The 16,169-nt window shown below is 42.0% G+C and overlaps 1 protein-coding gene across 4 annotated transcripts in view; it reads right to left on the reverse strand.

Annotated features, from left to right (window-relative positions):
* Nucleotides 1–16,169, reverse strand: part of ARFGEF3 (ARFGEF family member 3) — a 182,985-nt gene that overhangs the window by 126,036 nt on the left and 40,780 nt on the right. For all 4 annotated transcript variants that reach the window (XM_053222185.1, XM_053222189.1, XM_053222187.1 and 1 more), the window contains 2 exons: nt 12,192–12,273; nt 8,331–8,462 (listed from right to left, as the gene is read on the reverse strand). In XM_053222185.1, coding sequence (XP_053078160.1) covers nt 8,331–8,462; nt 12,192–12,273 — 214 coding nt within the window. The remainder of the gene's footprint in view (nt 1–8,330; nt 8,463–12,191; nt 12,274–16,169) is intronic.

Raw genomic sequence — 16,169 nt, forward strand, 5'->3', positions numbered from 1 at the left:
CCTTTCAACGTCCATCTCAAGTACCATCCCCTCCTTGAAATGCTGATCTACCCAGCTCAACATGGTCTCTCCTTCTGAAGTTTTCCAACTGTACTTCTGCTTACAACATACACAACTACCTTGGATTATGGTAAATGTGTACATCGTTACCTCTTTCCTGGTAGGTTAGGAACTCTCGTCTTTGAACATTTTGCTTTTAACCCTACAAAGTTTTATGTATTGCTGGTAATGAAAATATAGTCGCCGAACAAGCCAATGAAAACAAGTCTAAAAGAAAACAAATTAAAAAGTTCAATGAATTGTCCTTTCTGGTTTAATTGTAAGACACTTGTTTTGACTTACTCTCACAGCTGAATTTTTAAGAAGTAAATTCTTAACAGACAACACCTTTACTTCTTCCTTCTCTCTTTCCCTCTCAGACTCTCCCCGGAATGGACACCTCATTTCAGACAGTGTTTGCTCATATACATATGAAGCTTTTGATAATTTTATAATCAATACCTATAGACATGACCAAGCAAGCCCCTTGAGATAGTTTTTAAAGGGCTAAAGCCAGGGTGCCTGGGTGGCTCAGTCAGTTAAGCATCTGATATCGGCTCAGGTCATGATCTCATGGTTCATGGATTTGAGCCCCATGTTGGGCTCTGTGCTGACAGTTCAGTTTGGATTCTGTGTCTCCTCTCTCTGCTCCTCCCCTGCCCAAGCTCTGTCTCTCTCTCTCTCTCAAAAATAATAAATAAAACATTAAGAAAAAATTTTTTAAAGGGCCAAAGCCAACTTGATTCTATGTCAAACATTTAATAATTGTAAAGCTCTTCTAGAATATCCAAATCATATGAATTCTGCCTAGTAGGGTGGAACAGAAATTTACTGGCATAAATGGTGGGGTGTTTTCTGTAGACTGTGGAATCATAGCTAATGATTAGGACCCTAAATGTATCTAGGTGGACAACTGATAACAACTTACAAAGCTTTTGAAAGCTACAATTCAACGACAGTAAATATGTTGAAGTCCTTTTGTAGGAATCAGAAATATATATGATGAAACACACACTCTTCCTTTCCATTACTACAGAAGAAAATTACCATTATAGGCTGCATAGAGGGAGGCTATAGAGGAAGACAAGAGATAGGAAGGAGACACTCTTAAAGCAAAGGTGTTTCTAATGTTCTGGTTCAAATTTGAATGAGTTTAGAGGTATTCATTTTATTATCATGCTGCACATACCCTTTTCTAGTAACTGTAACAAAAATGAAATCTAACACCAACCTTATGCCATGCATTGTAAGAACTTCTTTTATATTAACTCATTTAAGACACAACAACTCTAGGACACATGCATCACCATTATTCCCATTTTACAGATCAGAAAATTGAGCCACAGATAAGTAACTTTCCCAAGGTCGCCAGGCATTCTAGCTCCAGAAGCTATGCCCTTGCCACTCTGCTACCAGATATTTGAAAATAAAAACTATCAAGAAGTTTAAAAACAACAGAATCTGAAGATTGTTTCATAGGACAGTTACCCTACACGATTTCCTCCTCTTCCAGGCCATTGAAAGTTTCCTCAGTGAGTTCCTATCTACTGCAAAAGATTTCTCTTCTCTCATTAGGTTTCATTATTTTTCAGAAGCCACATTATTCACATTAACCTTGCAGTGAACTTAAACATGGCCTGAAATGTTATCTTCTCCACCTAGTCAATATCACATATCTGGAGACCAGGGCCTTGCTACAAAGCCTTTCCAGAAACATAGAAACAGTTGAAAAAGTTATTCTGCTACCAACCACTGTGTAAGTGCAGTTGAGTAACTGGACCATTATAGCTTCAATTCACCTATGAAAAGAGGGATCTGGTGATACAGGAGGTAATGTCAATTCTGAAGTGTGAATCTGTGTTGATTTTTCTCATTTTTGAATGCACGCAGATTATTATCTGTAATCACAAGTTTAGTGTCTTTTGCTTGTCATTTACCCTGGCGGTCCACTGACCCTTCTCCTCTCCATGAGTCAATAACCATGTTAACAAGCAATTAGTAAGCCCTGTGCCAAATGCTCTGGTCATGCTAAGGGGACAAAAACAATACTAACAATATGTGATTAGTTTTCACCTCCTAACTAAATTGTCTAGTCATGCCTGGGCCGATAGTTAAGGACTACCCATCTGGAGAGATTACAATGTGTGCTTTCCCTAAAGAGTCCATTGCAGGCCATTCACTGGGTCTTAAACTCCTCTCTCTCTGGACGCAAGGCCACCCCTGCCCTCTGGGGAAAGTGAAGTAAGAAAGGTAGTGGAGGGGACGATGAGCCAGCTGCCTCTAGCTGGGGGGAAATACGCCAGCCTATAATTCTCATGTGATAAGTGACTGTGGAAGACTGCCAGTCATCTTTCAACACTATCCCCTCTGTTTTCCAAGAACAGAACTCTGGCAGACAGCTGCCCGAATAAAGACTACACTTCCCATCCTTCCTTGCGATGAAACGTTGCCATACAGCCGAATTCTGGCCAATGGGATGTACTCAGAAATGTGTCCCAGGTGGTTGCTAGGTGACCTGTTGGCTGGGGATGGGGCACCATCATGGACCACAAGATGGAGAAACAAAATCCTGGAAACAAGGATCTCAGATCATGTGGTTCAACCAATACTGACGTAAGTTTAAGAAAAAGGAAAATAAACTTCTGCCCTGTATCAACTGCAATGAATTCTAATTAATAAAGCAATCTTTTCTTTCCTTTATCTAACCCTATCCCCTTGCCCATCTGATTCTTATGCTTTAGATCTTATTTATTTTAAATGTCCCTTCTTAAGAATTGCCTTCTCTGTCTTCCTCTTCATCTGCCCTCCATCAGGCCCCGTTATAAATATACTTTTAGGTCCCTAGATTTTTCTTTCCTTGTATTCATCACAATTTATATGTATTTATGTATTTCATTAATTTATACCTCCATCATTAGTCTCCAAACAGACTCTGTTTTTGTTTGGTTTTGGTTTCATTTTCTTCACCACAGGATCTTCTGTGGCTTGTGCAGTGCCTGGCACACAGGAAGTAATCAAATATTTGAAGAATAGGGGTGCCTGGGTGGTTTAGTCAGTTAAGTGTCTGACTCTTGGTTTTGGCTCAAGTCATGATCTCACAGTTTGTGGGTTCCAGCCCCGCATTGCACTCCGCACTAATGGTGCAGAGCCTGCTTAGTATTCTCTCTCTCTGCCCCTCCCCCCACCTCCCTCTCTCTGTGTCTCTCTCAATAAACAAACAAACAAACAAACAAACTTTAAAACACAACTGAGAGGGGTTTAGAAACAGTCCTTCCATTTGGCCCATTTCTTCCTCCCCGGCCAAGGCACTGAATGCAATGCTGGTACATAAAAGCACTCTCTCCTCCTCACTATAAGACCAGAATTCTAAATGGACATCCTGAAGCTTTGGTCTCCCAGATTCTCAGCCCTATAGCCATCAGCTCTTTTTCATCAGTTGCTCATCTTTGTATTTTCTGTAGATGTTTGGTTGGCTTTTGTTAAAAAATATAAAAATGCTTCAACAGCAAATGGCATTCTCCTTCCCTTCCCCCAACCTGATCTCTATCTTTCTTTCCCATTCTCTCTGTCTCTCTCTCTCTGTCTCTCTCTCTAACACACACACACACACACACACACACACACACACACACACACACACACACACACAGAACTAATCTAGTGGGAAAGAGACATTGATTCTTCCTTTGTATTTGAATCTAAGTCTTGAAACTAGTGAGAGAACGCGCTGTCATGAAAGATACAGAAAACACACAGGACTCTGAACCACTGTTAGTTTTGCTCCTTATCAGCCTGTGACTTAATTTTTCTGTTCAATCATCTTTGGAATGAGAATGGTAATGGCTACCGCCTACAACCCTTTTAGAATAGACTTAGACGGCAAGCAAGAAAATGCACTGTTTAAGAGCACATGCACGGCATCCAGCTGAATTACAGTTCAAATCCTGGCCCTGCCACTTTCCTTGATGTACGATCTGAGTATGAATGTAGAGTATTTACCAGAGTGTCTGATGCAGAATAAATGTTAATTAATTAGCCCCTGTCATTTCTCCTTTAAAAATTGTGAAGTATCCCACCAGTATTCATTTCTGTTACCCCAAGATGCATGCAAAGTAGAATGGCCAATAACAGAACGTTCATCCAATGCTTTCTCAGGATTCAGTATCACATCCTTCCTTATCCACAAGGCCGGCTGCCCTCCCCAGACAGAATGCTCCCTTCTGCAACATACTTATGTGAGAAAAGGCCAGCCACACAATTCCCTTCAGTTTTAAAGACTCAGCTGGCTCTATGAATTAATAACCTCACTAAAGGTTATCTACCAGCAAGAAGGGTGGGGAAAAAAGTCCTAATTGCTCTAGTTGGAGATGTCATTAGTTTGTTGTACCTGACTCCTATCAAGTCTGCATGGCATTTATAGAAAGGGCAGATACCAAGGGAAAATATTACCAAAGAGGACAAGCGTTGAACCTAAATACTAAATAGCTCCCTGCCGTCAACTAATCCATTTCTAAGGTAATCTATCTACAGAAAAACCTTTCTGATTCTACGGTCCTGATACTCGATTTGCTCAAGCTATAAAATTTTTATTTAGATCCCAGGGCCATTTCGATAAATCAAAATTGTCTTTTCTCCCCCTGCTGTTAGATACTAAAATCCTGTAGAACAGGTCTTAGACTAAGTGATCTAACCTAATTTAATTTGTCAGGAGCAAGCACCACTGATTTTTTTTCTTAACCCTCCAATTGCAAGTCTAGGGCCTTCTTTCTAAATGGGGACACTGCCATCGGAATCCTGAGTTCCATTATTAGTTAGTTTAATCTTAGGGAAACCTCTAAAAGAGCAAACCATATTATTTTCTCTTCCAGAATTTAATACAACTGCTACATACCTACTCTGAAGAGTGTGACACAGTTCAATTTCTCATGTTTACAAACACTAGCAGATAGCAATATGTGAGCAAAATGCATGGCGTAGCTTTTTAAAATAGAGCACCTGGGGTTTGTCATAAAAATGTGCTATGCTGTGTTTAGACAGACATAAATAAAAACTGCATGGTGTGGCTTTATCGCTCCTGAAGTGCATACCAACGTTTGAAAATGCCTACCGTATTTCATGTTAAAACATTTTCTAGTACCTACAAAATATTTATCTCAAATGACTAGAAGAGCTTTATAGGAAATGCCCGGTTTAGATCATTTATCACGAGAACAAGCTATGTAGAAGCATCAAGGATAAATATACCTTTCACATGTATTGGGAATCCAGCCTTTCTTTGAGGACTCATCCAATTCTCTTTGTTCAATGTAATTTTAGGGAGAACAAGGGGCAAGAACATTGTAATATGGTAATGGTATTGGCAAAACAAGGGTTTACTTGAGAGTTTTTACAGGGCCATCATAAGTATTATAGAATCACAAGATAAAAGGGTACATGCTTTGAAAAGTACTAAAGTTACCACAGAAATTCTTCCAGCATAGAGACAGGGTATGAACATTATTATTATTATTTCTAAGCGAGAAATGCTATAATTTGGATAGGTCTTCATACACAAATAATCTAAATGTCAGAAGTAAATGACCATGGAGCCCTCCCTTGTGGGCCAAAGCAGTCAGACCACTATCTCTAAAGTTCCATTTGATATGAATAATAATAATACCACTCTAAAGCACAGTTACCTCATCATTTATGTTTTAGCTGCTTGGCTCAAAATGTTTATCTAAAATAAAAGTATACTATAAGAAAATTAGCTTAGGGGCAGCTGGGGTGGCTCAGTGGGTTAAGCGTCTGACTTCGGCTCAGGTCATGATCTCACGATTCATGGGTTCATGCTCTGCGTCACGTTCTGTGCTGACAGCTCAGAGCCTGGAGCCTGCTTCGGATTCTGTGTCTCCCTCTCTCTCTGCCCCTCCCTGTTCATACTCTGTCTCTCTCAAAAATAAACATAGAAAAGAAAAGAAAAGAGAAGAAAATTAGCTTAAAGCTAGGTTTGTTGTGAGCTGAAATTTTTTCCCCCAAATTCCAATGTCTAAATGGTTAAAAATAACAGCATCGAGCAAAGGCCCTTCTATTTTTAAGCATTTTGGAGATCTAATTATAAAGAACGGCAGGTCTGACTATGGCCTTCTTTTTTCTGACAATGCCTTATTTCTTCCCAGACATTAACAACGAGTACCAACAGCCTATTATGGTGTCATTAGAAAGTCGATGAAGATAGATTTTCCAGCATTTCCAGGAGAGTTAACATGTGTCAACTCCTGTCCCCAGCAAGGCTAGCAGAAGGCACTGCTGGGCTGCAGGTAGGGAGCGAACGTAAGTTTTCAAAACAGGTGTTACTGTTGACACAACCATCAGACATTCTGCTTCTCCAAGGCTTTAAAGAAGAATACGTACTTTTAATTTTTAAGACAAATTTGTGGATTCCATAAAAAGGTATATTCCTGGGAGAATATCCAGAATAATGGGAAATCTGTGAGATAGGTCTCTCAGCATGATACCACAGTTCACCCTCCAGTATATGGAGACTAAGAATAGGACGACTCAACAGACTGGACTTGGACGCCACAAAAGTGATTAATTAACACGGCAGCTGGCCTGGCCTCTCAGTGGCAGCACGGAGGAAGTGGAAAAGTAAAATAAGCCTAGAAGTGGTTGCTTTTCAGTTCCTATGACTCCAGAGCTGCCGCACGTGTGTCAGAGGACAAGGCAAAACTGTACATTTTACAGAATCAAAGAGAGTTAAAGACGATTAAGATCTTAAGGATCAGTTAGCTCAGAGATTTTCAATGTTTCGGTGTTTAAGGATATTTCTAGATTAGAGCTCCTGGGTGGCTCAGCAGGGTGAGCGTCCGACTCTTGATTTCGGCTCAGGTCACGATCTCACGGTTCGTGAGTTCGAGCCCTGTGTTGGGCTGTGCTCTGATAGTGCAGAGCCTGCTTGGGATCCTCTCTCTCCCTTTCTCTGCCCCTCCCCTGCTTGCACACACATGTTCTCTCTCAAAATAAATAAACTTTAACAACAAAAAAAAGAATATTCCTAGATGCACCCACTGAGATTATGACTCAGCTGCAGCAGGCAGGAAGTAGTGGGAATATGTAACACTTCTAAAGCACCTGCTTTATGCCAGATACTGTGCTAAGTTCTTTACAAATATCACTTATTTAATTCTTGCAACAATCCTACTGGGTAGATGCTATTATATCCTCCATTTTAGATATGAGGAGACGAAGGCACAGAGTGATGAAAGAATCTGCCTGAGGATGCCCCAATAGAAAGTGAGTAAGTGTTAAGTATTCAAACCCAGACAGGCTAGCTTCAGAGTCTCAGCTCTTTGTCACTCCACTAAATCACCCATGGACTACAGGCTATGGTGAGGCCCAAGGCATTAACAAAGTGTCATCACTGAAATCATCTTTTCTTTTCTGAATGGAGAAACTCACACCCAGAAGAGTGAAATCTCTTATCTAAGACAAAAATCCTTCAGTGCATTTTCGGGGAGAAATCAACCATTATACAACACCCAACTGTTCTTAAATATTTCTCTATGCTTATTCCTCTAGGGGGGAAATGAATAGATGGCATTATTAAAAGCCAGCCCAGGGGTTTCAGCTGTGATTTTCTGACCAAGGTGCTGTTCTGGACACAGACTTCCATCCTCTTCTGCCCAACTCACCGTTCATTCACAGGAAATGACACGTTCCAGAGTCAGCATTAAGGGCTCCAAATCATGGTGATTCTCAAGGGAGGGAAAAGGGCGAGGGGAAGGAGAGATACCATCCCCCAAAATGGTAACTGAAGATACGGTTCATGTAATTTGAGGATGGAAAAGAAAGATGTGATTGTGATATGGTTCCTAAGGATGGTGTTCCTGTCCCTAAAGTGTCTATTCCAAAGCCTTAGTATGTGGGAAAACATCATTAGGTCCTCGCTGTGTTTTAACATAAACAGGCAGCCGAATATCCAGAATGATCAGGTCTACCCTAAGCTGGACCAACTCACGTACATTCTCGCAAAAAGTGATAAACACATCACCTAACATTAGACACGCAGGATCAGGCCCCAAATCATACGTGTCACTGAAAAGTTACCTTTTTACTCAGTTGTCATTTCTGTTCAGCAATCCAGGTAATTCTGGGGGACCATAAGCAAGGATAACCATGCATTCCAGATGAAGGGGGTGCCAGCATGACCACAGCGCAGAGGCATTTTCAAGGTAACAATGAGGGCGGGGGGGGGGGGGGGTGGGCGCAGAGGGGTTAGCTCGTTCCTGTTCTAATGACGTCAAACCAACCTTCATCACTTCCACCTGCAGGTCTTCATGGAGGGAAGGCGTCACTTTCACGGCATTCAGGATCTGATTGAGCAGCTGCTTCTCATCAGAATCTGTTTCCATGGATACAAACCTCTCTTCTGACAGAAGCTTCTGTAAAGAGGCACAAGGCAGTGATCACAGATAGGCTTCCCCCCTGCTGCCTCATTCTGTTGTATCTTAGTATGTGCTGAGGGTAATTGTACTCGGGAGCCACGTAGGTGAAGGCCGGTAGGGCAGAACTCATGCCATGTGCCAGTGAAAAAGAGAAACGCATCGAACCCTTGGTCAACAGTTTGGGCAAAGACCTTTTGCTGCTATTAGGTAAGTCATTCTAAATAACACGGCAACCATTCAGGTCACGTGGTTGGTGGAGGCGGAGGATGAATGTGCCCGGTGGGGGGGGGGGAATCCGGCACCTTACAAAGGTCACATTCACGCACACCCTTTCTGAATGTGGCTTTGTCACAGGAAAGGAGAAAGTCTTGTGGTCGACAAGTTCACTTTTCAGAAAAAGTTTACCTTTTTACTTTACCAAAGAAGCGCTCACGAATTCACACATCTTCATGCATTTTCAGCAGAAAACGAATCCCACAAAAACCGAACGAGAGGACATTCGCTTTCACGAGGTCTCTCAGGAAACGTTACACCTCACAGCTCTTTTGTATTTGGGGACAACTCTTATTTTCTAGAAAATTCTATCTTCGATTGTACCACAACCCGCCTCCCGACAACTTCTAAATCCTTCATCTTTCGCCGGAGCCACAAGGGCTAAGCTAAAATATCTGAAGTCAGCTATGAAGTCCACTTCAGTCTTTTCTTCTCTATACGAGACCTCCTGAGGCATCTTTAAATGTTCTTGGCGTGATATGGTTTCATAAATACTCTCCTGCTTGAAATGCGGCCTCCAGAGTGAATGTCACACATTAAGGGTGGTCCGACATTAAAGAATAATGCAACCAAGAGTGCCCCCTAAGGTCAACTGTGAACTTTGTGTGATTGTGTGTCACTGTAAGTGGATCGTTGGCCAAAGTGTACCATTTGGGGCCCCTGGGTGGCTCAGTCTGTTAAGCATCTGACTCTTGTCGGCTCATATCGGCTCAAGTCATGATTACATGGTCATGGGATGGAGCCCCATGTTGGGCTCCACACCGAATGTGGAGCCTCCTTAGGATTCTCTCCCTCTCTCTGCCCACCACCCCCCACAACTTGTGCTTTTTCTCTCTCTCTCTCAAAATAAATAAATAAACTTAAAAAAAATGTACCATTCTGGTGAGTGATGCTGTTCATGGAGGAGGTTATGAACGGGTAGGGTAGGGAGTATATGGGAAAGCTCTGCACTTCTTATCAATGTCACTGTAAATCTGACATTGCTCTTAAAAAAAGGAAAAAAAGTCTTAAAAATGTTTAAGATGGCAGAAGGGAAAGGCAAAAAGAAATGGGGTCTTCGGTGGCACCACTGAGCTGTTGAATCAGACCTAGAACTGACCACCACCAGAATTCTCATTATGTGAGATGACTAAATGGGTTTATTGCCTAAAACCAAAAACTGAAAAACAGCAATGTAGAATTTTAATTATAGTCTCGGATCAAATGAGCTTAGCTGCAAGTCACGGTACATTCTATGCTGACTTGCCCTGAAATCCTTAATTCTCATTCACCAGGGCTTCAATTAAGCTATTCCTCCCATTCTGTCCTGAGGCAGTCCATTTTTGAGACCCTGGTGAAAGATTCTGTATTTATCCCTTTTAAATTTGTCCTCGTCCCGTTCAGGGTAGAGCTGCAGCGGGGAAGAACTTTTGGAATTCTGATTCACCTTGGGTAAGGACTCCCTCTTGTAGCAGAATGTCACTGCAGATCCAGAACACAAGCATTTCGAACCTTCTTAGGACTGCCTGACCTTCTGGCCGTATCCTTTCAAAAGAGGTTTTTTTCACTACCACACAGTGCATGCCAGGTACCCCAGAGTTAAAGTTGACATTCAAACCTGTTTTTACTTCAAGTGATAAAGACTGCAAAGGCCTACAAAAGTGCCTACACTTGACAGTAGGTGACAGACGGTGGTAAGAGTACCCAGTGCCCACTCATTAGAATTAACAGATAAAGCAAGACCTTAAGAACATGGTTCTGTAAGCTTAGAGTGTCTGGGGGTTAAGAAATAACTACATGGGAAATCCATACCATATTAGAGAAAAGAAAACACACAGGTTAATACAAACGCCCATTCATATTCATGGCTGGCCCAAGGAGAAAACAAGGAGTATTTAATAACATTGACAGTGTTTAACAATGTTTAATACTGGGGCGCCTGGGTGGCTCGGTCGATTGAGTGGGCAACTCTTGATTTCAGCTCAGGTCATGATCCCGAGGTCATGGGATTGAGCCCTGAGGTGGGATCCTCACTGAGCATGGAGCCTGCTTGGGATATTCTCTCTCTCTCTCCCTCTCTCTCTCTCTCTCTCTCTCTCTCTCTCTCTCTCTCTCTCTCCCCCCCCCCCTCCGCCCCTCTCCACATACATGCATGCTCTCTTTCTCTCTCTCAAAAAAGAAAACATCTAATATTAACATGTACATTATTTAATTCCAATCCACTGGAAAAAGAAGAGTCTTAGTTTTCTCATTCATATGTATTGACTTTTTTTTTTTTAAATGTTTACTTATTTATTTGACAGAGGAAGAGACAGCGAGAAGGGGAGAGAGAATGCCAAGCAGGCTCTGTGCTCTCAGCCCAGCGCCAGATGCTGGGCTTCAACTCACAAACCGTGAGATCATGATCTGAACCTAAATCAAGAGTCGGACACTTAACCAACTGAACCACCCAGGCGCCCCATCAGAGGTATTAACTCTTAAGAGGCATTAGGGCCTTCTCTGGACTTAAAGGATGAAATAATACATACTAATGTGAAAAGACATCTGACAAATGCTACCCATCCATGGCCACACTGCACAAACCCCATAGGCTTGAACTACACAGAGCTTTGTCACTTAGAAACCAAACTGCTTCAATGCATTTATATAGCCATGACCTTTGCACTGTTCGAATTAGACCTATTACATATGGTGTAAAATATACAGGAGCAAATGCTCAGAGAAGGAAAGTGTTCAAGCAATCTGACTTTTATTGTCTTCTTCTTTTTTTTTTTTTTTCATTTTAGAGAGAGAGAGAGCATGTGAGCAGGGGAGAGGGGCACAGGAAAAGAGAGAGAGAATCCCAAGCAGGCTCCACATCTAGCATGGAGCCCAGTGTGGGGTTTGATCCCATGACCCAGGCATCATGACGTGAGCTGAATCAAGAGTCAGACTCTCAATGGACTGAGCCACCCAGGCACCCCTGGCTTTTCTGATTAGACCAAATTTCTTTTTGGCCCTCCAAGTTTGCTCTGGAAACAAAACACATGAGTTCATTCACTAACCTAACTGTAAAATGGAAAACAAGATAAAATCTTTCCAGTTTACTATTAATTCTCCTTACGCAGAACCACAGATGTTGAATTTATATAAGATTTTACTTGGTATAGAACTTGAGATGTTTCTCGGGGGATCAAGAGATCCTGGGCCCTCCTAAAGCTGGCCATCCTCCAAAACATTTCATTTCTATGCGAGCCTAGCTGGGTCCCCAGGAATCAGTATCAGATGACAAAGCCTCAGCAAGATAATGCGATCCACAGAGAAATGCTGGTAAATGTAAGAAAATCCTCTGTCCTCTGTGGTTATTACCTAGTTCAATCAAATTGTGGTCTGGGTCTTTGACGGCTAGTATTCAAAATGTTAAGTATTTGTTCTTTCAACGCCAAAGTAGCCTGTCAATTTCTGTCACCTGACTGCACCCAGTGAGAGCCTTACCTGTATTCCTGCCAAGGCATGTTGGGCCAGTTTCACATTCTTGGATTCCAAAGCCAACTGGAGAGGTAGCAAGCATTTCTCCCTGGCAAACACATAAATAAGGACAACAAAACACATGAGCTCAGCAAAGCTGGCAGTCAAATGATTGAAGCCTTATGTACACCCACTCCCAAATGCTGTGACACACATACATAAAAACTATAACCAACGATAAAAATGCACAGGGACCTAAAAAGCCACAGCTAAAGAAATATGAACAGAAATGATAGCACATCAGCACTTGCCTTGGCTACAGGAAGAGCCAACACAAGGACTCTCAAACAATTGTTTTGACACACAAATTATTACATGGTGCGATTCTTACCAGTCCATGAACATGCCTTGCTCTTTCCTAAATATACTTGCTTATACCCGGTACATCTGGGGTGAACAAGTCTAGAAAGCACCATTAGAATAGATTTCTATGCCTTGCTCATGCCTCTCTCTTCCCTACAAAGAGAATGCATCACCACCACTACTGTGCCTCATCAATATAAACTGAAAGTCTATTTTGTCAGTTTCTCTCCCATTCAAAATGTTGCACAATCATTTATAATTTGTAAATTTGCTTTTTAGCCTCCATCAGGCAGATCTGAATTCTGTGATGGGTTCCTAATAAACATGTTTCCAAGACAGAACGATAAACAAAATAGCAACAGCTTTGACCAATGAGAAGTACCTAGTGCCATGGGAGAGATGAAAAAGACCTATGTGGAGAGGTACTTGGGGTATTTTTAAAATATTTATTTATTTATTTTGAGACAGAGTTAGACAGCGAGCAGGGGAGAGGCAGACAGAGAGAGAGAGAGAGAGAGAGAGAGAGAGACAGAGAATCTCAAGCAGGTCAGCACAGAGCCTGATGTGGGGATTGAACTCATGACCTGAGCCAAAATCCAGATCAGACACTTAACCGACTGAGCCACCCAAGTGCCCTGGATATTTTAAAGCTTAAAAACAAATAAATGGGGACTAAAATACGTTAGGAATAAACCAAAAGGGCTACCAAAAAAAAAAATCTTTCTGTTAGAACATTCACTCTACATAATTAAACAACAGTCCAAGAATTTTAATCAACCTGTTATTTCCCCATGGAGCTATACTGGCATAACCAATGAAATGTTCCTTAATTTTACCAGGTTCCTCCACCCCCACTTTAACTGCAGCAATATCATTTTTATCTATTCAGCATAAACCAAAAGATTGATTGACTTTAGGGAGTATAAAAGCTATAGGGTAAGACTATAAGATTTCATCTTTGGAGAAATAAGGGCCACTGTCATAGAACCCAATGAAACACAAGTTAATTATAGCTTTGATTCCTTCCTATCTGTCCGGCAGCTCTACTGCTTTTCTATGGAACCTTCCATCAGCAGAACAAAGACAGACTCCACCAGAAAGAACATCCACCTTCCCAATCCTTCTCACCTCTCCCCTCACCAACCCAATGCTGCAATAGCCTCTTTTACGTGACAATCGATGAACTCTACAACCATTTTTCATTAGACACATCCTGTGACAGATGGGTAAGTTACCCAACTGTGTTACTTCCAGCGGGGTGGCTCGAATTTTGTCACCGTACTGTTATTACCAGCTTCACTACCATTACAAGACACACGCGTCTGCACCCTCAGTTAAAGCAGGTGTAGTTGATTTTTCCAAATGCGTTTTTTCTTTTGTTTAATCATAACCAGTTTATAAGCTGGAAAAATTAACTGGAAGGGTGGAAGTTGAGAAGTAGGAATGAGAGGCAGATGGAGTATGAGCCAGAATAACCACAGAATTTCACCTATAAACCCTTGAAACAATCAAATTTCCATCAGGATTCATTCACCGTGAAAGAACTTTCACATTCAGAGTGAGATCTGCCAGTGAAGGCGCAGGACCAATGAGCGAGCATGAAGGCCCGTAACTCTTACAGCCTCGCAGCTTGGGGAAGGGCAAGTCTCCGTCGAGTGGCCGTGTGCTGAAAATCCGTAAGTATCACACATTACTCACTAAGGGCAGCAAACAAGAGTGGAGACCACATTCAGCAAATAGGGCACACCTGGAAATGCCGAACCTTCTGACCTTGGGAAGCAGCATTATGTTTGCATACAAACAGTTGCAGACTCTGTTGTAGGTAATTGATGAATCATGGGAATCTACCCCCCAGACCAAGAGCACATTGTATACACTGTATGTTAGCCAACTTGACAAGAAGTTATATTAAAACAACAACAACAAGAAACAAAACACTGCAGACTCCTATTGCTTTGCCACCTTCAGAAATAGTCCGTGAAATCCACATTCCACCTTCTCATCTAGTTATACATTCACACGATTTATCTTCAGACCTCAGCCAGGTTACGAACAAGTGTGAGGGCCACCAGGTTGTACCCCGATTCTAGAGGACATCACTGATTGGCTTGCTCCCTGTGCTAGTCTTCTTGGTCACCAGACAGGACTGAAAGATGTTAAGTGGTTCCGCTAGGCTTTGGCTTACTTGAAAGGTATCAGAATTTGGTGGAAAGAACATGCGCTATGGAATCACACAGAGCCAGATTCAAACCCTAACTATAAGCTGTAGAATCCCAATCAAGATACTTAACTTTGTTGGATATTAGCTTCCCATTACATAAGAAGGGCAACTGAAGACCAACCCAGCAGGACTGCAGTAAGGAGTACAAATAATACATATCAGGGGCTGGCAAATTTCTTCTGTAGATAATAAATATTTTAGGCTTTCCTGTCCATAGTGTCTCTGTCCTAAGTACTCAGCTGTACCACAGCACAAAAGCAGTCATAGATAATACACAAATCAATAAACAGGGATATGTCCCAATAAAACTTTATTTGTAGAAACAGGCAACAGGCCAGATTTGGCCTATAGGCTATCGTTTGCCCCGTCCTGATATAGACAAAGGCCCAGCACAGATCGTGATTTGCAGCACAGGATAATAAGATCTAATCTTCTCACAGTATGCAGAAGATTTTGCACAGGACGTGGAGCTAATTGTCCTGGGAGGGTTTTGGCAAAACCAAGCTCTCTTCTGGAGAGAGATCTTAGACTACCAAGATGTCTCTTGGAAAATAAGTGTTTTGAGAAAGCAGATAGATTTCATCTAGGTACTGAGCCAAGGCACTGCATCCATCCAAGCATCTATTCAACCAACATCTGAGTGCCTTATGTATGCAAGGCACCATCACGGGTACTCGGAAAAATCTGGCCAGAAACACAACAGAACAGGTACTTGCTTTCATTTCATTCAAGGAATGAAATGAGGAAAAAATAAAATTAGCACTTATTTCTGTTTAGTGTACCTGTCACTTCCACCTTAAAATAAGTGTTTTTACCCCATTTTACATTTAAGAAAATGGATGTTCAGAGAGGTTCTACAGCCTGCCCAAGGCTACACAGCTAAAATCTATTAGAGACAATCCAAATGTAAATCCATCTGACTCTCAAGCCCAGTTCCTTCCAACACCCTTTGGTCTCAAAAGATCTGAGCAGAGTTAGAATAGATTTGTTTCCTAACCTTTTTGGGATCACAAGCATAAAATATCTGGCACAGGACCCTCTTCCTAGAGAAATGCAGAAATCATTTCAGAGGACTCATGAGTCCCCCAAACCCCAATTTCACATGGATCCACGTTGAAGGCCCTCTGACCTCAAGGGAAAGGACCCTGCCCAACATGGCGGATATTTTGGTGTGTCAAAGAGAGTCATGTTCCCTGACTGGGCTTAGAGTTCCACAAGGATAGGCTTTGAAGTGATGTTATGCTGAGCCTGGGGCAGAGAAGTAGGTTCTTTGGGGGGGGGGGGGGCGCGCGTGGAAGACAGGAGGTAAGGGGAATGACTGTCTTTAGCATTCAAGGTGTCTCCTCCCCTCAGACCCAGCAGAGTCCCAAATTAGCATCACAAGCCTCAGTTCCTGACTTCAACAGGAAATGAACACATGG

The sequence above is a fragment of the Acinonyx jubatus genome, chromosome B2, assembly GCF_027475565.1.
Source record: "Acinonyx jubatus isolate Ajub_Pintada_27869175 chromosome B2, VMU_Ajub_asm_v1.0, whole genome shotgun sequence".
Taxonomy (NCBI): Eukaryota; Metazoa; Chordata; class Mammalia; order Carnivora; family Felidae; genus Acinonyx; species Acinonyx jubatus.